Here is a 25,699-nt window from a genome sequence, read left to right on the forward strand (position 1 = left end):
TGCCAAGAAACGCACTAGGAAAGAATCAAGCACGTTTATGCTCCGAGCTTCCGGATACCGCTGCATGGAAGACCGGTCTGTCTCATTGTTAAATTGCAACGGTTTCTTCACGTCTGCGCAGGTATTCCGTAAGCCTGGTTGGCACAGAAGCGGTTGGATGCCGATTTGGCTAAAGAAGATGTGCATTGCTTTGAACGCAGCATTTCTTGACTGTCTAGGCAGAAATATAATCTACGCATTGCTCGGTGTACGACGTCGTGACCAACCCGCAAGCAGAAAAACGGTGTCACAAACTTGTTTGTTCTCATGAGCGAGTAAGACCTGTCAAGGCTAAGTGCAACAAGACGAACGTTTAACTCCCCAATGTGTTCGATATGGCGGCGCTAATCAGCAACCACTAGCCTCTACAAGAGTAGGAAGCGAAGTGCAGAAACGTATGTTTGAGAACTAGGCATCGATTGTGTTACCTGCCTATTTCGCGTTCGATAACTTTACTGAGCACAGACTCTATCACAATGAAAAAAATCTCTACAATTACAGAGAGGTCAACGATTTTAAACCGTATCCGTGTTAAACGAAATTAGAACCGGGACAACTAAGCAGGGACGGCATAATGAGATGGTTTTAATACTGGAGACCCAATAAAAGCGTAGTTTATTATAACTTCCAAACTGCGGCGACCATCCTCCTAAAGTAAAAACAAACCTTCCTTTCAATCCTCTGCCTCAAGTTTATATTTTTGTGCTTATGAGTTACAGTTTAAATCGTCCCGTTCGCGTTTAATTTGACGTTGACAATAGAAGGCCTTCCACGAAAAGCGGTGCCGGTGACGGTGAATTATTGAAAAATCAAGAGAAAATACAGAAGCGCTCAAATTGGCACGCTAAGAGCTAACACAGCATAATAAAAATTATGGGTGCTTCGGCCAGCTAGCCTTGCTCCGACCTAATGGTCTCACGGAGCGAGCTCTGTTTACACTGTTCCACGAGCGTCTAAATCAGGTGAGTCAGAAAGATTGCATCGTTTTTCTGGTAACAGTCTTAACCCACTTCTGCAAGAGACATGTGGTACTACGTCATGGCCTGGTTGAAGTCAACCTGCTAAACACTCAAACAGCATTTAAAGTTCAACGTTAAGACAGGCAGCACCTTTCAGCCATCAAACGCTTTGTTCCCGTTCGCGTATGTGGATTATACTTAGTATAATACTTACGTCTCAAAAAGGCGTAGCAGACCTCTTCTTTGATGCACACGTAAGTATTGCCTGTAGCGTCAAAATGACGCTGATCAACGAAATGGACACCGAAAAAAGGTATAAACATTTGTTCTATATTATTTTTTGCTTTAGATGCATACATAGTATGATCTCAGCGGCAGAGATGACAGTGATCTAATCTCACAAGAGAACAACATGTTGTTGCGACACCCGAATGACAATGATTTGATATATCTACTATACAAAATGGGCGTCAGGCTGGAAGATCCAGAGCGAAAGCGACTTTCCTGCACAGAAATCTCCGTTTTGATACACATAGCTTCCGTCAACTAGTAAGTTCTGTTGTCCGACAGTTCACTGCAGCGATGAAGTACGACAGAGATGACACACGGCTGTTGTTCCCATGCTGTGTTCGTGCGGTTTTGGAGAAGATCAGCCTCAGCGTTTCGCATGAACTGAGCAGTTTTAGGGCTTCAAGTAGCTCTTCCAAAAGTTGCAGCTCTTCTCGTTCGGGCCCCGGCCGTAAGTGTACCTCTTGGGATTCAGCTCCATGTAAACTTGGTTCTTTGATGTGAATTCCGGCCATGGTTTGCCGGCAATATCCGGAACTTTCCTGCAAAGGAAATTAAGGAGACCGCCAAGAATGGCGAATATAAGCATGAAATTTTAGCAGGAGCATGTGTATCACAAGTAAAACAGGCATAGCCACTGAATGAAGGCGCAATATCAATGCAGAGAACGCATGTATAGTCCAAGCTGCATGAATTGGGCAGAACTGATGAAAAGAAACACGGGAAGAAATAGTAAAAGTACAAATTGCGTCAAGGAATCTTAAGCTATACCTTCACTGATTACGAATTAAGATCATCTCCAATTTCTCACGTAATGACGATAAAACCAGTGTACCTGCATATTCGCACTTGTAGCGCATCTTTTGCGAATAAAACTGCAGGCTATACAAAGCGCATGCTGCCTATAACGTCTAAATGTGTTTGCAGCTCCAACATTCTGAACACAAATCTCACGGTGCATGAGATATTTCTAATACTGATGTCACGCAGCATGCACTAACCGGCCACATGTGCGGTGCATGCATAAACACTGTTCGGAAGATATTTAGGTAAGAAGGGTGAATCGCGAACGTTTAAATGCCCTTTTAGAAGCTTGCTTTTATATTCAATTTCCTGTCTCTACACACGGAGCTTTTGCTAAAATTTTGCTTTATTGTTACGTCACCCAGATATTTCTGTTGCTAGAGTCCAGTCATGAGTTTCTGAAAGAGACCGTGGTAGCGACGCTCCTATACAGCAGTGGGTAAGTTCAAAGGAGAATGCTCTGTTGCTTTTGAGATTCCAGGAACTGTTGTGCAACGTTTCGCAAGCATCATGTCTTACACTAGTTTTATAAACGGCCATTAGTTAATAATATCCGAACAACTGCCGCACCTAAAGGAATACGGTCAGTTTCTGCATGCGTACATACTCTCGGGGACAGTTGTCTCTAGGACGAGCGTTTGGCGATTATGGACTGCAAGCAAGATGTGAACCAAAAATCGCGTGGTTTCTTTAAGGAGCACACATGAGCGAACTCGAGGCAAATTTTCACGACCGCAAGAGTGGTCTCAAGCCGCGGGGGGAAATAATAAAGCCATCGGCTTCATTCAACACCAAGAACAAAGCATGATATTCTTGTTCATGCGCCGTAAGGATGTGAAAACGTAATTAAGACACCGGTAATACTAGCCACGTTTTTGCGTCATACCGAACGTTTTCCGTGACGTGACAAACCCCTAACTGACGGCGTGCATTATTTTTTCGGCGAAAACTTTCTTCTTCATGCAAAGATCTCACTGTATGGCCACTCATGCATTCTACACCACGGTGGCACGTCTACAAATCGACGCCGTGACCTCGACAACAGCGGCGAAAAGTGTCCCCACCCTGCCCTCGGGCTGCACTCTCTGACTGACAGCCACTTTTTGTTCCCATTGCTTTCAAGAAAAGTATCTGCACTAGCGAATACGCTCCCATGAGAAAAATGCAGTCCTTGATATTATAACCAGCTCTTAAGCATGGATGAATGGTTTCAGAACATCAACCGCTCAGTCTATATGTGCAACTATTTCTAGGCGAAAACATCGCCTGACTCAGAATGGAAAAAGCTGGAAAGTTTCCTTATTATTTGCATTGAACGCCTAATTTCTTGCTTACTACAAAGCTTTGCCATGTCCTTGCGAGGAAATGCTCTTCCTGTTAAAGCTTTCGTGAACTGTTTGCTTCCTAAAAGTCACAGTATTATAGAGAATTGGCTTATAGTACACAACAGTGGTAGGTCGGGCCAGTTGGTGTATTTACGTCATTTCGGAAGCGCTGAACTTTTACACGGACACAGGAAGAGAGACATGGACGAGCGCTTTGTTTCAACTAGAACAGTCTCAACAGCTAGAGCAAGAACAGCCAGAGTTCTGTATACACCGTACACTGGAATTAACTTTTCTCTGCGCTTAAGCGCGTGCGAAAGCAACAGTTGAAGATTTTCTTTTGCTTGCGCAGTGTTCTCCAACTCACAAAAGTGCGGCGCGCGATCTCTGGAGATTTCACTGCTGCTAAATAAAGTAGTCGCGTTTTCCAACTGCGACGCGGATAACGCGGAAAATCGCAAACCCGGAACGCTCGGAATAGAATGAACTGCAGCATACGGAAGCATCGCGCACATTACGGAAAATGGCATTCTTTCGTCCCTTGTGTGTAGCTCAACACTGACTTTCCTTCAGACCTAAACGGGCGAGCGTTTGGCTCTCGATCAGCTCTCATACAGGAGCGATCTTGAATACTACCAGCCACAGCTATTCAGCCTTGGTTTGGCTGCACAGAAATGGTATATCTTAGTTGGCTTAATTCAAAGTCTCTAAAACAGCTTTGGAAACTATTTTGCATGATTATTAAGTACACAAGCTGTAATGATAGAGTGCACTGATTTGGTGACCAATTTGATAATCATTATACCTGCCAGATTTTTGTAAGTGTAACACCTGCGCAAAAATCTGAACTGAATAGGTTGTCGTTAAGCACGAATGTATGGATCCATGACCACTTAAACAACCGCTCGTCAAAGCTGTTCTCTGTAACAGCGTGATGACAAATCGCTAAAAAAAAAACTCGAACCAATGTCAGAAACAGGGCGGCATGGGCGCATCTCAAAAGTGATCGAAAAAGGCAACACACCTACGCTGCGTCCACACGCGGCGCTAAAGTTACTGCATGAAACTTGTGCTGGAGGTAGTTTTCAAAAGAGAGGTAGGGGGGGGGGGGGGGGTAACTAGAAGACTAAGAATGGGGTAGAGCGCATATGGCATATGGCAGAGAGCATATGGAACAGCTGTTTACCAATATCCTTCCAGAAAAAAAGTATGCAGCAGCTGTATCTTACCGCTGCTCGCCTACGGGGCAAAAACTTGGATGCTAACGAAAAGGGTTCAGCTTAAGTTACGCACAACGCAGCGAGCTATGGAAAGAAAAATGATAGGTGTAACGTTAAGAGACCGGAAGCGGGCAAAGTGGGTGATCGAACAAACATTCTAGTTGAAATCAAGAGGAAGAAATGGGCTTGGGCAGGGCATATAATGCGAAGGGAAGATAACGGTTGGTCCTTAAGGGTAACGGAGGGGACTCCAAGAGAAGGCAAGCGTAGCAGGGCGCGGCAGAAAGTCAGGTGAGCGGATGAAATTAAGAAGTTGGCGGGGATACGATTGCCGCAGCTGGCAAAGAGCGGGGTTAATTGGAGAGACATGGGAGAGGCATTTGCCCTGCAGTGGGCGTAGTCAGGCTGATGATGATGATTATTATGATGATGATGCACTCATGCTCCAGTGGCAGCCATTTTGGCGTACTATCACGATCATTATACTACGGGACGCGAGTTATTTAAAACAAGTTTATTGCAGCTCTGCCTCGCTACGCAGTCGTTTGGCATTGTTACCAGCGGATACAGCATGCACGTCCCCTCATAGATTGACACACTCCACGGACATGAACTACGTGACTGCGCTCAAATAATTTTTTTCCCTGATGCTCACGTCCCGTAAACAATTGATCACGACAATACATGGAGTAGAGTAAAAGGCTACGCGCATCTTTAGTCGGCTTATCGCCACCTGTTTCACCCTTCACTGCTCAAGCTGCGCTGTGTACACCAAAAGGACGCTAGTGTCGTCACGGGAATGCATCCCATAGTCATGACGTCCTTGGTACCGCATATTTGCGTATGTCTTCCTTTTTTCACGGTTAGTGATATTATTTTTGCAGCTTCCCAGGAGTGGCATAATGCAATGGTCCCATCTTTATTCTATTTCTTTTCGCACTTAGTTATTGGCTGCTGCGCAGAGCCATCCCTATCTCATGAGTGATCGAGTAGACGCGGCGAATGATAAAAGAATTGGTTGGTTTATTGGTTTATTGGGGTTTAACGTCCCAAAGCGACTAAGGCTATGAGAGACGCCGTAGTGAAGGGCTCCGGAAATTTCGACCACCTGGGGTTCTTTAACGTGCACTGACATCGCACAGTACACGGGCCTCTAGAATTTCTCCTCCAAAGAAATTCCAGCCGCCGCGGCCGGGATCGAACCCGCGTCTTTTGGGTCAGCAGCCGAGCACCATAGCCACTGAGCCACCGCGGCGGCGATAAAAGAATTGACTGAAAGGAATCGCATACTATACTGGCCCTGGGCTCGCTATTTTTTGTGACTTTTTCGGAAATTTATGTCTAACATAAAGAGCCCTTTACTACGCTAATACCGGGGCACATCGGATAAAAGTGCGGAAAGCTCTGAGCTATGAATGCACTTATTTTTCACTTCGAGGTAAATGTTTTAAAGGGCCCTGTTTTGTAATTATTTGGTAGCTCCCGCCTGTGACGTCACGGTTGAGAGCCAGCAAGCGATGTTTTTCGCTGGTTCTAGCATCAAATTCAGGGATCAGCAACGCCCGGTTTTGTCGAACGCACTTTTCTGCAACACTTCGATTGAACCCCCGAAGACTTCCTGTTCGAAGAATATGCGCAGGCGCGTTTTTCATGCAAGCAATAATCCTTGAGAAAAGAGAAGCATCGAAAGTTGGCGCGTCGTCTGCACTGACGCCTAATCAAACACTGCGCGGAATGCCTGGCTTGCGGCTCTGCCTTATCAAAATCAGCGCGACTTGTGTCGTCTGCGTCCGCGCTTTTTCAGCCGCCTCGTGTGCACCGGCAAACATTTTCAAACGCCCAGCCAATAATATCTGAAGTGGTTCGGAGCTAGTATCATCTTCAGCCCTCATGTTTTTTTACGAACGTCAAAACCATGCATAGCAAAGAGGCAAAGAATAACATAGAAAAGAAACCTTAACAAATTACGGCCCCAGGTCTTTGTTTTAGCAATTCTTTCAATGGCTCAGTTAGCATTGGCACAGGGCTGCGTCAAAGCAAACGCCAGCCCCGCATTGCAGCGCAACTCAGATGGAGAAACGCAGGGGTCTGCAACTGCAGTAAAGAATAGACTGCTCATGAGAGTTCAGTCAATATCGAGGTCTCAATATTCTACTTCATAGAATGCCTGAGTATACACATCACGCTGTACTCAGTACAGTTTTAGCACCTCGTTACATGAGCAGACAAAAGCGAGCGGTACCACCATGAACGTATGGGAGTCTGAACTGCCTTTAACCCACTGGCACGAAACGCTGCATGATCGTATTTGTTGCTCTAGAACTACTTCTACTCAAAACACTTCGAAAGCTTGCTTCGCAGCTGCAACAGGCGTTCAGACAACGCGAAACAGACGCAGTTGTATTTTGCGGTATACGCTGCTTTGAATAGACACTGACTCAGGGGCCTCGTCGACAGTTCCAGAATATTTCACTTACCCAGTCTTCGCGAACGTAGACCACGTCTCGATCATGAGCTTGGATAGTTCTCTTTCCTGGTCAGTGGCGATGGTGGGACTGCTGAAGGGGTGCCCCATCATAAAGAAGACTTCGTCTCCATGCGTCGGTCCCACCCAGCCGGGCCATGTGCTGAACGATGGCCGGTGCGTGAAGTGGTAGTAGTGCACTTTGTTGTTCATGGACGCGAAGCTCTCCGCAAAGTACTTGGTCGGGCAGATGATGGCGAAGTCTCCGACTGCTTCCGCGGCCTTCTGAAGGGCCTTGATGTTTTCCCGCTCTCCAATGTGGCTGAGGTAGTAGTGGCGTATGGGAGAGACGTTCTTTCTCAGAAGCATCTGGAGGCAGTAGGATACGTACAGATCGACCTCGTATTTGGTGATCCTGTAAGCCTGCTCCAGATCCAAAGCTCGGCCAAAGAGATAAAAGACGAAATAGCTGCCTTCGTCAAGATTGTTGCCGATTAGCAAATCTGCTTTGTGGAATTTTTTCTGCTCCATCATCTGGTACGGGTCATCGGGAATAATGTCGTCACCGAAAATCGGGAAGAACGTCAGCGCGTGCACCCCGAATATCGTGTTGGACATGGTTAGAAGTTCTTTGCCGTCAATCTTGCGCAAGCAGTCTACCATTTCGGCCATGTTTGACTCGATGGTCATGTCGTTGCTCGCGCAAGACAAGGCTCGTGCCAGCTTCTCCACTTTGTGCGGACCTTCCTTGGTGTTGTCGGCGATGCGGAAGTAAGGGCTGCCGCTCTCCATTATGATTCTCTTGAACAAGCCCTTGCTAAGAGGCGAGACGAGGTGCAGGCCGATGGAGATGGCGCCAGCGCTCTGGCCCACGAGCGTAATATCATCGGGATCACCGCCGAAGTTGCGTATGTTCTGTTTGACCCACTTCATAGCTAACAGCTGGTCATGTAGACCGGCGTTCCCGGACGAGTGTGGGGTGCCGCTGTGAAAGAAGCCCATCGGGCCGACCCGGTAGTTCATGCTGACCATCACGACGTCGCCGCGAGCAGTGAACTCCTTGCCGTCGTACCAGTCCCACCCGCTGCTTCCGAAGCTGAAGGTTCCTCCGTATATGTAAACGATGACCGTCTTCGGGACGCAGCTGAACTTTCCGAGTACGCACTCCCGCGAAGGTGTCCAAACGTTGAGATACAGACAGTCCTCGGTGGAGTTAGCCGTAGGGACTGTCACATTGCTATTAATATAAAAGTCTGTCTGCAGGCAAGGAAACGGCTTTTTCGTCGCCTGGTAGACGGTGTTCCAGGGCTTGATAGGAACAGGGTTACGAAACCTGAGCGGGCCCATCGGGGGCTCAGCGAAGGGTATGCCGACGAACTGGTAGAGAGTCCTGTTGGCAGCGTAAACTCTTTGTCCCTGCACAGGTCCGGAGTTCGTCTCGACGATGGGGCTTTCCTCCGTCGATATAGGTTGTGATGTTGTCGTGGAAACGGGCTGCACGTCGTCGGGCGGCACGGCCAGCGACAGCTGGTCTTTGCCCGTAGACACTGGTTGCGCTGTGGTTGGCACGGCGGCATCAAGAGGACTAGTTACGTTGAATGGCTGCGGGAGGTAGATCTTTTCGTCAGTGTCTTGTATAGGGTCACCCGGTTGGAATATGTAGCACCTCGCTTGGGCGCTCCGAAGCGCGCACCCGTAAAGAAGCAGAACGATGAGTCTTGTGTGCATAGTTCCTTTCTTTTTTTTTTTAGCTCAGCTTCTGAAAAAGACACAAAATGATGTCAGAACGCCATTCCTCGGAAACGCTACTGATAGCGCTGCCAACATTCAGCATCATTTTCTCCTACTGGTATTACATGCTGCAAAGGAAAGGGGAAGAACTCTCTGACCTCTCAGTACCTATAATTAATATTAGCGGGTAAAAATCCGTATTTAACAGAGCCATTTCTGCCTTTGAGCAGCTAGAAATTCTACTCCGTTTTAACAAACAAAAACCGGAACTTAAAGATTTATAGACGCGTCGAAACACCCATTCTTCGGAGATAATAAAATAACCGAAGCATCGAAAGTTCTTGTGCTCTTCCTCACGAATCTGGTACTAAAATAGACGCCTGCAGTGTTTTTGCAATATAAAACATTCCAGTAAGCTGAAAAACCAGTCAAAGTCTCCTAAAGTTCACACAAACTCGTGACATGGAGTCTCTAAGCGCACATAGAAAAAAAAAAAACAGGAGAGTATGTGTTTTGAATTCAATCAAATAAATGTGTTTTCATGTTCCACAGGTATAGGTGAGCTGAGTCAAGTGGTAAAGGATAACGTGGTCACAGAGCGAAAACGACATCACGAAAAAGAGAACAGAACCCACCTCCCTTTCGCGATATAATTTCCGGGGTGTGACCACGTTACCTTGAACAACCAGTTGGGCGTACTTCCACCCTCGTTAAGGATAATCCTGAGTTTGTTTCTATCACTTCCTATTTTTAACGCACATTAATATCGAAACACAATACCATGTCCGCCGTTCTCTGCCATTAAAACAGGGCCGTCATGGCAGTAATTCGAACTCATAACATCGTATTCAGTAAAACAACGCCACACGAAGGAGTGTGTTGCTAGTGTGCCCCATATGCTTAATCCAACTGAATAAACCAGCCTAAGCTGTAGCTTTCACGGCACTGGGTCGAAATACTCACAAGGAGCTCGTAACGGTTGTGACCATTAGTTTTTGCAGCAAAACGAAAGCAAGGATTTCCGTGTTTTTCGTGTTTTGCGCTTCCCAAGAATAGGAATAAACTCTGGTTGTGGTGTCCTGATATTTTCTCGAACTTCTACCTGCCATTCGCAAGTAAAACATAAAGAAAACTACCAATTCACTGTCCAGTATGAGCTGCCCCTGCACATCGCGCAATAAATTTGCAAGAGCATGGCGCAATTACACATAACTGCGAGAGTGCTTAACTTGAGTCTACCTCCGCCAAAAATGGCAAGAAGTTTGTTGCTTTCGTCCTGTTTGGAACTATTTTTAGGGTGCCTCTCTAAAATTCCAAGTGTGTGAGAACCTCAGTGACGGTCTGCATGCCTAATTAACGAGAAAGCGCTGTTATTCGCCTGAAGGCATGGAGCGGTTATTCAGCCCTCTACTGGCTATCAGAATAATGAGGAAAAGGAACCTCTATGGGGGAGACCAGAACGGTGGCTGTAATGGCAGATACCTGCCGTAAAAGCCTTGAACGCCTTCTCAGGTTTGGCATTCTCGGTCTAGAGAAATGGCATGCAGTTAATCCTATTACAAGTTATTGGTGAATTATAATAGTTGCAATGGCATAAAGCGAACAAATTGTCTAAGAGAAAAAGAGAAGCTCAGAAAATGGTGCCAAACGTAGATGCCGCGGCTGCAGTTAGCCGACTAGAGCCGACTGGACAACTAATCCACCAGAACGGAATGGCCTAAACGGGATACAAGATTAGATATTCCTCTTTTATCTCACACTCAAATGTGGATGGAGTCACAAGATTATACGCATTCCCATTAAACGGTTTGATCGTCTTTGCACGACATAAATGTCACCCTATTGTGCTCGGTCGCGTGAATAATTAGTGGAAAGGATCCCTTGGGAACTTCACGTTGTTTAAGACTGCTCTCTCGTATAGTAAGGCGAGCTTAGCAGCCAACCTAACAAAAGCACGCTGCCATCATTTCGCTAACATATTTAAATTCGAATGGTGCCGTTTCAGAGACCAGTGGTGGAAAGCTCAGCAGTGTCTCACCAAAGCAATGCCTGCTATAATTGCCACTGGACGACTTGGTCTTGCCAATAGTCCATTAGCCTTGCGAAACCTACCCCATCGAGAAGCTCCCGCATAACATTCCTCTCAGCTCCTGCCAACTCGTTAATCAAAGCCCATTCACCGACACCTCCAACAACTTACAGATAGCGCGTCGGTCACGCCGCTGCTGGTCGTAACATTCAACCCTCCAATTAGCCGCGTCCTTGAGTACAACTTGTCCAGACGACCGCGAACCCCTCGTGCGTACACCATAACAACATGTAAACAAGCTCTCCCCGCTGCACGAATGCATAGCCTTACATTTAACATCGACTCATCGGCTCGCTAAGCCTCACCTCCGATTCAACCGTCTTGTCCACACGACATCCACTGACGCCGTCGTCCTCGTCGTTGTAGTCGCACGCGCACGCGAGCTCTTCAGACCTGCAGGGGCTACGGCGAGCTTGTGTGTCGCGCTGCTGTGGTCACCGGAGGACTCCGAGCCGACGTCTGGCGAATTGACTTTCGCCCGGGCGTCGGCGATTTAGGTCGCGCACTATTTAGAGTCCATCGGCGCTCGCGGCCGGCCTGCAGTCTTCCTGGTGGGAGGAGGGCTCGGTGAAGAGGCCCGGCCGGGCAATGATCCCTCGCCTCCGCGCGCACACACTCCTTCGCTCTCGGACCGACGCGCAGTGCTCGCAGCCGCCGCCTTCTTTGACTTAGGAAGCCCATGCAGCCTTCCCTGGTACCCCCTCCGGCCAACCTCCCGTGGGGGCGACAAGCCTTACCAGCGGCACAGCAGCTCACACAGCAGTGGAGGAAACCCGAAGCAACCTCTCCCCTCCTGTGTGCGCGATCGTGTTTGCAGAAGCAGCAGTCTGTGTTTGCAAGTATCCAAGATCAAACTAAAAAGACAGAGCCAAGAAGAAGCGGAAGCTGTTCGCCATACAAACCAAATGCGGGCGCTGGTGTCAAAGCCTTGCGCGGTTATTGCGTGAATGATTTATGAGACCGAGCGGGTTTTGCAATTCTGCATGTCATTACTTCTCCCACGAGCTGCGGCCCAAGGAGGGGCTTCTGTGACACGTGATGTCGCATTTTAGTCTCTTGCGGTAAATGTGATCTCGGGCTCGAGGAATTCGTGTTGCGGTGCGTTCTGATATGCGTATTCCACCTGCGCGCAGCGCTCGACGAAGTCGTGTCGACTAAATATTCATTGCGCCAGTGCTTTCTAGTTGCGTCAGGCTAAGCAGATGAGCCTTCTCATTTAACTCGGCGCTTTGTCTGTTGCCAACTTCTTCATCTTTTTCCCGGTCTTCTGGTGCTCTCCGCCGATCTCAGAGTGGAGAAAACTCGATAACAATGGATATTTTAGGCTTGCAGACCTGCGCCTTGCCCCTTCAATTTTCCCCAGCCATGACGAAAATGGTTTACAAATACTTTGATAAATCCCGTTGCTACAGCGTTTTCAAGTTTACGCATTGGATGGACTCAGCCATCTGAGTTTGAGACACTGTCATTGATATCTTATATCTTTTTTTTTTATTCATTTTGGCGCCACATTGCTGCGTGTCGGCATGGCCATTGTGAGGGCCCCACATTATATTTCTGTCATGTTGGGATTCTTAACTTGCACAAAAATCTCAACAAACTGGCGATTTTGCGCCCTTCTTCCAGTGAAATGCAGCTGCCGCGATCGGGTATCGAACCCGCGACACTATGGTCCGCACGAGAACGCCACAGCCGCCGAGCTCCTGCGGTGTGTGCGCAGTGCCAGTGGCCATCGTTCACAGAAATACGCCTGCACGTCTTCGAAAATTACAGAAGCACGAATAACGAGCGCTAGAGATTCTGCAGCCAGGAAGCCGAGAAACTTGAAAAGCAAAGCACTGAATGGCATCGTTGCTACGGGCACCGGCAAGTGATCTATATATAGCGTTGCCACTAAGCGGGGAGAAATGCGAAAAGACAACGGTACTTCCCTCTCTCCCGAGTCCCTTGCTCGAACACTGGCTCAGGTGCTTGAGAGTTCAAACTAATTCACCACTCTTTCCTTGTACGCGCACCATCCTCCTCTTCCTCGTGTGTGTGGTCTTGACACTCCGCCGGACAATCAGTGCCAGTGCGGGCAAAAGGCGACGCAGGGAGGCGTCTCGGTATCCGGGCCACCACAACTGGCGGCTATGTTTGGGAACGCCTCGGACGGAAAGCGGACCGCTGCACGGCCGATGAGGATCTCCGGGCGGCAGGCAGGACAGCGACCGTCGTTAAGCGCCCACGGACCGTGAGTCGTGCTCGGCGGCGAAGAAAGGAAGCACCGTCTTCCTTCTTCGTTCCAATGGAGATAACGGCGGATGCAAAGAAGTGCGTTCAATCACGGGAACCGTGTCAGTTGACTAACCGTCGTTTTCACGGTTCGTGACGTCTTCTTGCTGTTTCCTTCCTCCACGTTCCTGCCGCTTTTAGTTTTCCTGCCTTCTCTTTCTTCTTTTCGTTTCTTCTTTTTTCTGGTGAACAGGGCCAACCCGTGGCAGCTCCACAAGTTCCCCTTGGTGACCCGAAATAATTTTGGGGCGGAACGTGTAAGGTCTGGGACGGCTCTCAGGGGTAGACGATCGTTAAGGCCAGTGGTCCTTTTCAAAACTGACGGCCATTAGCTGACCGCCGCGAAGGTTTCCATCACCCCACGGAGCATATGGCCTGCAGGAAGCCTGCAGAGTTACTGGCGCACTTGAAGGAAAATAACTGCACTGCTTTCTCCAGACGTCTCGTACGACCACGCTGTTGTGACTGACCTTTGTCGTGGAGACGCATCCGAGAAGCGTCCGCCTTTCAACTAGCCGAGCCATAGCCAGATAATTCTATGTTTATTGTTATTTCCTTGCAATTGCAAGTCCGGACTCGCGCAGGGGCTGCCGGCACAAAAGTCTATGCTGATTTCTCTTCAGTAAAAAAAGGAACCGCGCTCTTTGCTGACCCGAAAATACTGACATTATGATGTTAGTTCAACTTCGCACGCCTTGGTGACTTTCCTCATCCAGCGACTGCTTCGCACGAACGCGCCAGGGAAACTCCAAATGAGGACACCTGTCGGTGCGATATACTCTATCTGAATGTCGCCGCGAAGTTATAGGGAAACACTTACGACTTCTACTGCAAGGTGAACTGAGCATGCAGCATTGTCTGGTGCGGCCGTGTGAATTTAGCCAATTTAGTGAGGAAAAGCACGTCGGCTTTAGTGAAATAAAAGGACTAAAGAAAGGATTACTTGACTTCTATGTTGTTCTTGCTTTGTTTTTGCAATCAGCTCACCTTCGTTCCAACATGCAGGGTCACCGCCCTTTGGTGCCAGGGATCTGTATATTGGAGGTACCTGTCTGTTGAAAGACCTGCATGTTAGGGTCCTTGGGTACTATACAAGCAGCGAAGACTGCTCATGGCTTGCTTGAATATTCCCACTAGACCACTAAAGTAGTGTTTGTTATGTTTTTCTGTACGTATGTGACCATCCTCAACATTTCCAACTACAAATATCCGTTTTGAGTCTCCACATAAAAGAAATAGTCATAATCAACTTATTTTGTCATCATGGCGCACACGATGATATAATACATGATGCCGCAATTCAATGCGTCGGCAAATTACGACGTTAAGTAAAATGTACGGCGTAAAACCAACATCAAAACAACAAACACCAAACTTTGGACCGCCAAAGCGGAAATTCCAACACCATAAGGTACATCAGAAAGGTTACAGGCTGCGGCTGTCGGATTGAAGACGTCTACAGGTGCGGATATAAGTAAACGGAGCAGGTTCTTCCGTTCTAAATACAATTACGCTTTCCCTATCAGAAATCAAGAAACACTGTTTAATCGCGAAAAAGCGCACATGTGTGCGCTACCAGCATGCACATCGCCTACCTGCCAATTTCAATTAGTCAACACGTGCAATATGTTAGAAGGCAACTGCGCGCTCTATGTGCTTTGAAAAGAGCAGAGAATGACCTACAGTCGCGATTGAAAGTTCCAGCAAAGAATCAAAAGTATTTAAGAATATATTTAGCGTTCGCACTGGCTGAACGCCTCTCAGCCACACTAAAGTATTAATTTTTTTCGGCCCTTTATGCAGCCCGCGCATGTATGCCACCCAGGCCAGCGCTCCTCTACTGTACCGCCTAAAGCAGCAACCAGTTTCCCTGAGGGCTCATAGGAAGACAGCATGTTATCCCACGAAGAGAGAGCTACCCTTTACCGAGTGCAAAAGTATTACCCGGTCACCTGAGGCCCCAAGGACGGTTTCGCCTGTTGTGTCCTCGTAAACACAGCTAAACCACGCAGCAGTTTTCCTCGTCTCAGTATATTTTAACCACAAGCGTCACCAATGCATCAGGCACAAACACAGCTATTTCTTCACTCTGGCGCGCGTAATCTCAGAGGTGTTGACGCAGCGCTGTTGTTGAGATTGTGCAGTTATTTCGACTCGCGGCTGGACTTACAATAAGCCCAGCCGTGACTAGTTCACAAAAAGAAGTTCTCATGTAGCATTCTAAAAAGCCGACGTGTAACTAGCAGTGTCTTCCAAGTGACATTGGAATGAACGAAATACGCACACACTGACACACGCGGGCGACTCCTTGCCGCTAGCTGCATGGTAGGTGGACAGCGTTAGATGGCGTATCAACTGTTTATTTGAGCACCGGACGAGTGACGGACAACTCAGAACTCAACTAACCACTGGGTGAACTTCGGCTTTCGAGAGACGGAAACATGCCGTCAGCGATGGTGACTCAATCGCTTGGCTGATGTCAGAATCGGAACAGCGGTCGCTTTACAGGAACACTGAGAAATAAATATTGCTGTAACATATAAACACCAGCGCAAACCAGCAGGACACACGACTAAGAACGAGGACACACCGTGTCGTCGTGTGTCCTGCTGGTTTGCGCTGGTATTTATATGTTATGGATCACCAACTAGCACGCACCCTTACCCTACTAAATAGTGCTGGCCTGTATTGATAGATCACTTCGCCCTAACGACAAAAACGCTGTTTTAACTAGAAACAAAGCTTTCATAAACTGCAGAAGGCGAAAATATGAAGTACGCCTGTCACCATCACTGGCCGGTTTCGCAAGTAAACTGCGTACGTCAATAGTTTTCTGCGCCCGAGTCATTGAGGCCAGGCTATACAGTCATTCAGTTCTTATGGTGATCACGGAGTCATTTTCGATGTAGACGTTAGAAGTTTTTCTCGAGTACATGGAAAATAATGCAGTTTTATCAGCAGCAAATGCGTCTTTTGCTGCGGGCATATAATCACCATACGAAGAAAGCCACAAAATCTTCTACTCACATAAAATTGGATGTAGTTGTCCTCAGCGCCCCTTTAAGCCACGTTCTGTGTTAAACAATCGTTGCATAATGGAGAGTACTGCTTCGCCGCCCACCCGGCCTGCATTCCAGCATACAGGCACGGGAAGCCGAAGCCGGCATTAATGACATCGGCAGTGCTGTCCAGCGGCAGCTTGCGGCCATAGCGTATGCGTTCGTTATCAATGTTTTGCTCTTTGGACGTCGGCAGCAGCAAAGCAGGCCGCAAAGGAAAATACAAGAGCCGGGATGCATGATTTGTCACAATCTTTCTTTTTCGCATTGACGGGCGTGACGGGTGCAGCTTCATCTAAGCACGTGCACCATACGCATACTCCTGATAACACGGCGCTGACGAGTCAGTTGTGGGTGCGTTCAGGCGCGGTCGTGATAACCGCGCAGCCTTGCTGATTCGGTGGCCTACTGAAAACCATGTTTAGATTAATGTGTTGAGGCGTTTATCAGGACGGCACAGCAGCAGCCCCGATGGCGCCAGCGCCGCAGAAAACTCGCCTTGCAGGACTCAGAGAAGGAAGGAAGGCTGCGCGCCGGAAACGATAATGAAGGTACAAATCTAAACTAAACACAAGAAAAACTAAATTGCTCGGAAACACGTTTCCTATGGCGTTTGGTGGTTGTGAGGGCGGTAAATCATTTATTTGAGAATAGCAGACGGATGCAATGGATGACTACAATATATGTTATCTCGCTTGGCGGGGTTATTCATTTTTATAACCTCACTTTAAATAGCTTCCCCATTGTGCACACTATACTGATGTAACTACTCCCGATATAACGATTCAAAGATTTATCATATTATAAGGTTATATGCATTTTTTACACAGAGGGTCACCTACTTTAGAGGCAGCTGTCCAGTTTCACAAGAAAAGCTCGAACGAGTACTTGAGGAGCAAAAGTAACGGTAATTTTTCCGTAGCTCTACAGATATTAAATTCTACTCATCACAAGAGTAACCCCCGCTTTTGGGTCCCACATTCTACTGCTGACCTTGAAGAAGAATGCTAAATCCTACTTACACTCCGCACAAACCGAGCAAGCACCTACGGATGCCGATCGCATTAGTCAAGATAGTGCTCAAGACATCACTCGAGTTCAGCTATCAACTTTTCTTACTTCCCATTTGCATAAAGACAGGCGAAAATTATCGAACGCATCTGAATTCGCATATCATATTGTGGATTTTTTTTATATAACTATCCCTTTTGTTCGGCACAAGCGACACCTCGAAGCGCGCGATACCCTTCAACGGAAAAGTAAGACAACAAAGAATTCTTTACTTTTTTAATGTCATCGTCAGCAAAAGAACATCACGCTTAGCAACAGTAAAAAACACGATGTCAGCAAGCGTATCTACGCTTTCGTTACTTCTTTTATTTCCACTTGCCCTCTGCAAAACTCCCCGCTGCAGCAAGTGGTCCCAAAGTCAAAGCCAAGGTCAGCCATACGTCTTCAGTGCCCGTAGACATCTTGACACCCAGCAGCTTGCCCGCGGCAAAGTGTTTTGTTATTATCTCTTTACCTCCATCGTTCTGCCTTCTTTTTTTTTCCGTTTATCAGAAGCTTTGATCGTGTCTGATTTTCCGCGTGGAGACAGGAAAGGAAAGTCGATTCAGACTTGCGCAGCCACGCAAAGAGAGAGGAGGAATTAAGGCCGCCGCCCGTTCAATGCGTTTGATAGAGAGAACGCAGGAAAAAGAAAAAGAAAGAAAACAGTGAACTGCAGCTGACAGCCTTAACAGCTTGGAGAAAACTGCGTTAGAGAGCAGATAGAACGAAAAAGAGAACTGCAGAAAAAAAACTACGCAGTGATTGGCGACTTCCCTGCTCGAGGTCAGTGCACTGCGTGTTGGAAATAGATTGATACACTTCTGCCAGCGGACCGCCCTCCTTCCACACGAGACGCACAAAGCCAGAACTATGTTACCAATGCGTGGAATGCATGTGGAAAGGAATGAAGAAGGAAACGAAGGGGGGGGGGGGGGGGGGGGGGGGGGGGGCTGTCTGAAAGGGTTGCGCATGAACGAACCTTTATGGATGGTCACGCACGCAGCGAACGGCTTATGGCTTATGGCCTCCTTTCTCGTGCCGCTGCCTGCTGTCACGTCATGGCTCTGACTCCTGACCTCTGGACTTCATTGTCGGCCTACGTGACTTTGTAAATACTTGGGTTTGACCTTACTGCTGCGCGCATCGGTCAGCTCTGGGACTTCTACAGCGATTATATATTTTTCTCCCTTTGTCTGCCTTCAATCTCCCTATCGTGGCCATCGCATGCTTTTGCTAAGACCGCTCTCTGCCAATTTAACCTATAAATTTTGTTACGAATGCTGCCACCAATCGTCTGATTATTTATTTATAGAATACTGCAGACCCTAAGATGGGTCCGAGCAGGAGGGGCAAAAGTACATAAAAAGAAGCGCGGCGAATTACATAGCACAAAATTAACATATGAGTAATTAACTCAGCAATTATCAATAAGCAATTTTGTTAATGGCATCGATGCTGTTTACAGCCTCAGGCGAGAGTTCATTCCATTGAGTTATTGTGTGAGGCAAAAATTAGTATTTAAATGCATTAATTCTAGCGCTGTGCGGTGTGAGTGATTCCGTGTGACGATGTCGTGTTAGCCGTGTTGTGATGGGTTTAAGAAATAAATCAGGGCTCATTTAGGGTTTGTTATTTTTTAGTAGGCAAAGAAAATTCAATCATTGAATTTTTCTTCGTGTTTGCAATGTCTGTATGTTGTTTTGTGCCACAAGAGTGGTTGGAGAGTCATTAGAACGATATTTATTAAAGATGAATCTAACAGGCTTTCCCTGGATCATTTACAGTGCCTCAATGTTATGTTTTGTGTAAGGGCCCCACACCGTGCATGCGTACTCAAGTTTCGGTCTGATAATGGATGTGTAGGCTAGAAGCTATGCACTAGAAAGGGCACCTTTTTATCTATGCCTAAGAAAGCAAAGTTTCCGAAAGGATGACGTACATATTTTAGTTATATGTTTATTCCAGCTAAGTTTATTGGTTATAGTAACGCCTAAGTATTTGTGTTACTGTATATTATATATAAAATTGCTTATTGCTTATTGATGAATATTTTGCAACGCATCCACTTCATTAGATAACAAATAATAAATTCCCGAGTATCTCAACATTTATTGGAAGCATGCCAGCAAATTTACGGCTCTCCGTTTTTTACACGGGCTGTTCTTTACTCTTCAAATTCTTTACCAAGCCAGAAGATCGACATTTCTGGCTTTATGTCGTTTCCAGTATTCATGCGATAACATTGGAGGCCCGCGTCGCAGAAAACCGGCGTCGCCGTCGGCGTCCTTGGCGGCGAGCGAAAAATCCACGAAAAATCTCCAGAAAAGCAACCTAGGTGGCATATGGGCCAACAGGTCACGTGACCTTGTGACGTCATCACATCCTTTCCATCGAAATGGGAGCATGCTACCCATCGCGACAGGTGACACTTAATGATTGCTGCGGTGTCGGCCATTATATGGATAGTTTGTAGGTTTACTTTTTTCGCGGGTTGCATGAAGTGAGTAATCACTTTTTTGTTCGTGCGTGTAGTCTTTCGCCTCATTAATACTCATGTGCGCGTAACCGACTCCAGCCTTCGGCTGTGGATCCGTTCAACTTTGTATATCAGAAGATCGTGCCTAGCAGTTACAATTAACTGATTTGAATTGTATAGCAAAACAAATATTTCTTTTTTTTTTTCGCTTTCATTGTGATTATTGAGTCAGGAACATTTCCATTTTATGCGCAGCACCTACGTTTTTGATGGTTTGGTTTGGTTTGGTTTATGGGGTTTAACGTCCCAAAGCGACTAAGGCTATGAGAGACGCCGTAGTGGAGGGCTCCGGAAATTTCGACCACCTGGGGTTCTTTAACGTGCACTGACATCGCACAGTACACGGGCCTCTAGAATTTCTCCTCCAAAGAAATTCCAGCCGCCGCGGCCGGGATCGAACCCGCGTCTTTCGGGTCAGCAGCCGAGCACCATAGCCACTGAGCCACCGCGGCGGCCTTACGTTTTTGACTGCACCACCCTGCCTTTATTTGTACACAACAAAGACATTGATTCAGCATCACAGAGGCCATTTTAAAAGCACGAAAGCTTTGGAGCAGTCTTCGAGCCTTGTTAGCGCGGATAGCGCTTGATATAATGATGTCAATAAAAAACTTGGTGAGTACCTGTTCTCACTCCCCCCTTCTAAAATATATTTTTCGACCTTATCACCGAATTCAACCATGCCGTGAATGACAAGCGTTCAAAATCGTAAACACTCGTGAAAGAGGTTAAAAAAAAATTTGGGAGACTCTTTAACTCCGCCTTAAGAGTAAAATGCCATAGCACCCACTCTTGTACCATCCACATGGCGACCATTTTGTACTATCTACATTTCTGGTGACTACTGTCCCGTCTCAGTTTTTCCTTCGAATGCATATGGGAAATCGGCATTCAAACTGTTCATCCACCAAGGACCTAATATAGAGCAGAATGTTGGGCCAGTTGGTGCAGCGACATATTCAAGAAAACTTTGCGCAGAATAACACAAGACGAAAGGGCGTTTCGACCTGATATAGCCCAGCACACTGCAAACGAAAAAAATCGCTTGGCAGCCTCAACGTCACCACCGCGCGGTATTCGTTCTTCTTTCGGCACGAACCGTTCTGGTATGTTTAATGTTTTAGATCTTCTCTCAGTGTCTGCTCCTGTTTTTTCTCCCCTTTTTTTCAATAAGGCGTAAGTTTTGCTGCCTGCTGTGGCATCGACCGCGTTTACCTCGGCGACCCGGGCGTCTCTTGGACTCCCCCGAGGTCACCGGTCTGTCAAGGAATTTCACTTGCAAAGGGATGCCTCAGGCTAGCACGATGCAAAACAGTACAAGCGAGGCAGAGCAGCCTCCGCACACTTTCACGCACGTGTACGTGAGCAAGTCTTGTTTGCGTCGACACGGAGCCTTGCTCTGCAGTTTAATGTTGACAGGTGTAAAGTCGCGAACGGCTTAGCTGTGCAGGTATTGGCTTTGCGGCGCCAGATACCTGCGCAGGCGTTGAGGCTCAAGGCTAAAGCGCGTAGTGGAATGTGACGCTGTCGCGGTGCTCCTAGAAATGCGTGCTCAAAAATAAGATCAAAATTAACTACTTCGCTTTTTCAACAGGTGCGGAAAAAAGTACTTTTTTTTTTATTGTCGAGCACTCTGATCTTAAAGCCCTGCAGAAATTATGTTTAAATTTTAATTTAATGTTATGGCAACAGCCGCCATAGCGGTACCTGTTGGGATCACGTGATCTGAAAAGCCCTGTTGATGCCAAACACGTAAGCCCTGCATTTGGTTGACACAGCAGCGGATGGCTATGATGAGGCGTTATCTTATTGTTTGCCACCGCAGTTAGCAGATACATGGTCAGTACATAGCCACGACGCCTTGAAGCGGCAAGTTATGTGTCGGGTGTGGTGCGCTCTGCTCTTTACAGAGCGAAGCTCGTCGCATCAAATCTGTCTTGTTATGCGACGTGTATTAGGTACGATATACAAACTTTACTAGCGCCAAATGTTTTAGTCTGCGCGTACAAAAATGTATCAAATACTCAGGGCCTCGTCTGTTGGTCTATGGTGGCAGGTGGCCCTGCAGGCTTCATGGTCCAGGCTTCAGCCGCTCATCGTACGCACATCTCCCTAACCGTGACAAAAAGCCCTTCGCCTCTTCTTTCCACTACCATCCTGTCACGTCCTTCGTCATGCCCGTCATCTAATCGACCGTGTCATGCTTTGTACTTCGGGATCGGGTCGATCGCTCGATGGCCCCTGGTAAAGTTATGGAGAAGAAGACGAAGAAGCGAGCAATCTCAAATGTGGAGTCACACTATGCCTAAATGCAAAAGCTAGTCCTCACAGCACAAATTGTACTCCATTGCCATCTTTGCGCTGTGCCACTCCCAATGTGCATACCCGCCGAGTGCTTAACTTGTCATTCTTTTGAAGTTTTGCGGCAGGTATACGACACTTGCGAGTCATGGAAGGCATGCCTGCAGTCTTCGAATTGTTGCCGCCTCACAGGCGCCTCCATTTCAGCCTGATGAGCTTCAGATGATAGCAAGATCGGCACTGTAGGCCACCATCTACGGAAAAAAACTTATCTTAATTACTAATTGATGTAACTTAATTTCGAAGCACTTAAATTATTGACGGATTTACTGTACATTCCTGAAACTACTGCGACGAGATCAATCCTGGTCCTAAGCTTAAGAATTAGTTTCAAGTTATTCCATTCAGAAAAATCAGAAAAAAATGAAATCGTTCGGAACATACTGGGTAGTTGATCGAAATACAGAAATATGCTTGAAAGTGTATATCCACCAGGCTGCATAACCCAATCTCAAAATGCGGCGCTATTTTAATTTTAAGAAACCCCATTGTAGAATGAAACGAAACAGGCTGTTTGCGAATAACGAAAATCTTCCATCAATGAATTAAGGTCAATGAAATGAAATACGAGGTTTTCCGGTAAACAGATTAGCTACGGCTGGCATCGTTTTTCCATATTTACTGCATTGTACGCACTTCCCTGTATTTTATTTCACTGTTTGTTTTATGGCGTGATTCGACTGCCACATACTTTCTCCCACACAAACAACAACGTCCGTACCTCACCTTTTCCTTCGCGTTGCTGTTATTGATACTCTAAGGCAAATGACACAAATGTATGACAAAAAAAGTAATATATTTCATTCTTGCTTTTGCAAAAAGTTCAACTTCGCGCTGAACGTGCGTTTGGCCTGGTACAGTTTCTCTGTGTGTGTGTTTTCTTTTTTTTTTTTTCAGCCAGTCGTAAAGCGCAAGAGCCGCTTGCGCGCCGTCGACAACTTTCTTCTGGCCGCGTCGCACTTCCGGGACTTCAATCCGTTCATTGCCGGACGCAAAGCGAATAAGAAGTGGGTTGCCGCGGTGTTCAATCTTGCGCGTGCGGCGTTCAGCAGGCGCGTTAAGTGCGCACAAAGGACACGGAAGGAAGGGAACCGCAGACGATCGTTCGTATTATGCACGGCTGACACCGATATGTAACTTCTCCGGTCACGCAGCGGACGCTGCCTCAGCCGCCACCGGCAGCCGCTCACGTGACTCGCGGCTAATGGCCGTCATAGAGAAGAACCGGGTGCGCGATTCGATTGTTCATTTTTTTTTCCAGCCTCTTCCTAATCGCCGTAATCACGGTCAGCGTGTTATTGTGCGCGCGCGAGCGCTGTTCCTGCGGCGCCGTTCACGCGCGGTTCTCTTCCCGCTTCGCTGGCCTGGTGTCACGCAAACACTGCAGGCTCTCTCCGCATCAGCGCGAACCTTGGTACGGAGCAGGTTCTTGATTTCATTTCGTTTTATTTGTTTGTTTTTTCGTCAGCGAGCTCTTCGAGCCGGTTCGACGAAAACCGGTTCGACCGCGCCGACTTTATGCGGTTGGCGCGCCATCTGTCGTCAGTCTCTCAAAAACAAGCCAAGCGTACGAACAACCTTCTCATCCAAAGAGGGCGCAACGATGCAGCGTGGCTTTAGCGTGCTATTAGTGTCATTAGAATAGTGACTCCAGGGCGCTATAGCATACTATTGCATTGCACGCATTGAACCCCTATAGACCACTGTGTATTAAGTATGGTGTTGGGACCCTTAAACAATTTTAGCTTGTTCCATAAAGTTCTGTATTCGTAATTCATTCTTCAGGCTAAATAAACAAACTTTCTTTTTCTCTTTCTTTCTTTCTTTCCTTCAGTCTTTCCTTTCTTCCGTTCCTTCTTTATTTCTTTCTTTCTTTCTTCCTTTCTCTCTTTTTCTCTTCCTTTCTTCCCTTCTTTCTTTCTTCCTTTCTTAGAGTAGGCATGAAATTCTGAGAAGGATCGGGTAACGAAATGGCGTGAAGCCTTACCTTTAGGAAAATCTTACTGTACTTAAGGTAAGAAGTGTAATAAGGGCTAATGTATACCAGACCACTGCTGGGAAATCTACATTAGGCGCTGACGGCAAAGCCACAAGTATCAGTACAGGGCGACACGGGTGAGGCATTGTTTGAAGTGCCTGAAGGATGGATGGATGGATGGATGGATGGATGGATGGATGGATGGATGGACGGACGGACGGACGGACGGACGGACGGACGGACGGACGGACGAACGGACGGACGGACGAACGGACGGACGGACGAACGGACGGACGGACGGACGGACGGATGGACGGATGGATGGACGGACGGACGGACGGACGGACGGACGGACGGACGGACGGACGGACGGACGGACGGACGGATGGATGGACGGATGGATGGATGGATGGATGGATGGATGGATGGATGGATGGATGGATGGATGGATGGATGGATGGATGGATGGATGGATGGATGGATGGATGGATGGATGGATGGATGGATGGATGGATGGACGAACGAACGAAAAGCTTCGGCTGACCGATATACGTACGCTTTCTCCAGGCTTTAGCGTCCTCCAAGTTCTTCTGTGTCGAGGGTAAATAACCACGTGTAATATGAAGTGAAAACTGAAATTAAAAGTTGCCTTCGAACGAAACTGTGGCACATATACCGTTCACGTATTTATTTATTTATTTATTTATTTATTTATTTATTTATTTATTTATTTATTTACTTACTTATCAGCAAATACTGCACACAGCAGTGCTGCCCGAGCAGGAGAGGGTTCCATTCGACTGTGTAAGGAATATAGGATTTCTGGAATTGTTCAGTCCTGGCGTCACAAGGCCCTATAACTTATGCCTTATTCAATCTTGATGATCGTTGATATGCAGAAACAATTTGACTCGCATAGCAATCCGGTTTTGTTGTGATATAGGAAGTACAAAAATTTTAACTTAGCGATCTGTCTGCGCAACTGGAGCGGTTCTAACTTATGCTGCACTAACATATTAGTAACATATGAGCTTTTGCGATAACTGGATGAAATGAACGTGGCTGCATACCGTTGGATGCCTCCACTCGCTGAATGTTTTTGGTATTGTACGGATCTCACAATACCTTTGCCAACCGGAATTTTTCCGTGTATTATGCAGACGGCAGAGATGACAGTTATAATAAAAAAAAGGCGATAGAAGAAATATGTCAATTTACCGTCCTATGTCGTTTCTGCCCGTTTTCTCGAAAGGCCTGGAGAAAGCAGTGCTAAAATGTCTGCCCTCAATTACTGACGATCATAACCTCATATTTTCAGCCCAATATGGCTTCCGCAAGAACAGATCGATAGAGCTGGCGCTCTTAGCTCAAAAAGAATTCATTAGGGGGGATTTTGAACGCGAGAACATGGCGTCTAGGCATTTTTGGACCTCTCAAAAGTCTTTGATCATATTAACCACAAGATTCTCATTAAAAATCTTAATTATTAAGGCATAAGGGGGACAGCGCAGCAATTAAT

The 25,699-nt window shown here is 47.0% G+C and overlaps 1 protein-coding gene across 1 annotated transcript; it reads right to left on the reverse strand.

The window, feature by feature from the left end:
* Positions 1-1,379: 1,379 nt before the first annotated feature.
* Positions 1,380-8,852, reverse strand: LOC149340126 (acetylcholinesterase-1-like). Its single transcript, XM_089548876.1, has 2 exons — positions 7,113-8,852; positions 1,380-1,828 (listed from the first exon to the last, which is right to left on the reverse strand). Exons 1-2 carry the CDS (start codon positions 8,825-8,827, stop codon positions 1,681-1,683), a joined length of 1,863 nt encoding a protein of 620 aa, XP_089405002.1. The 5' UTR covers positions 8,828-8,852; the 3' UTR covers positions 1,380-1,680.
* Between the last annotated feature and the right edge of the window lie 16,847 nt (positions 8,853-25,699).

This window comes from Amblyomma mixtum, chromosome 6 (genome assembly GCF_055824585.1).
Source record: "Amblyomma mixtum isolate Tamu chromosome 6, ASM5582458v1, whole genome shotgun sequence".
Classification (NCBI taxonomy): Eukaryota; Metazoa; Arthropoda; class Arachnida; order Ixodida; family Ixodidae; genus Amblyomma; species Amblyomma mixtum.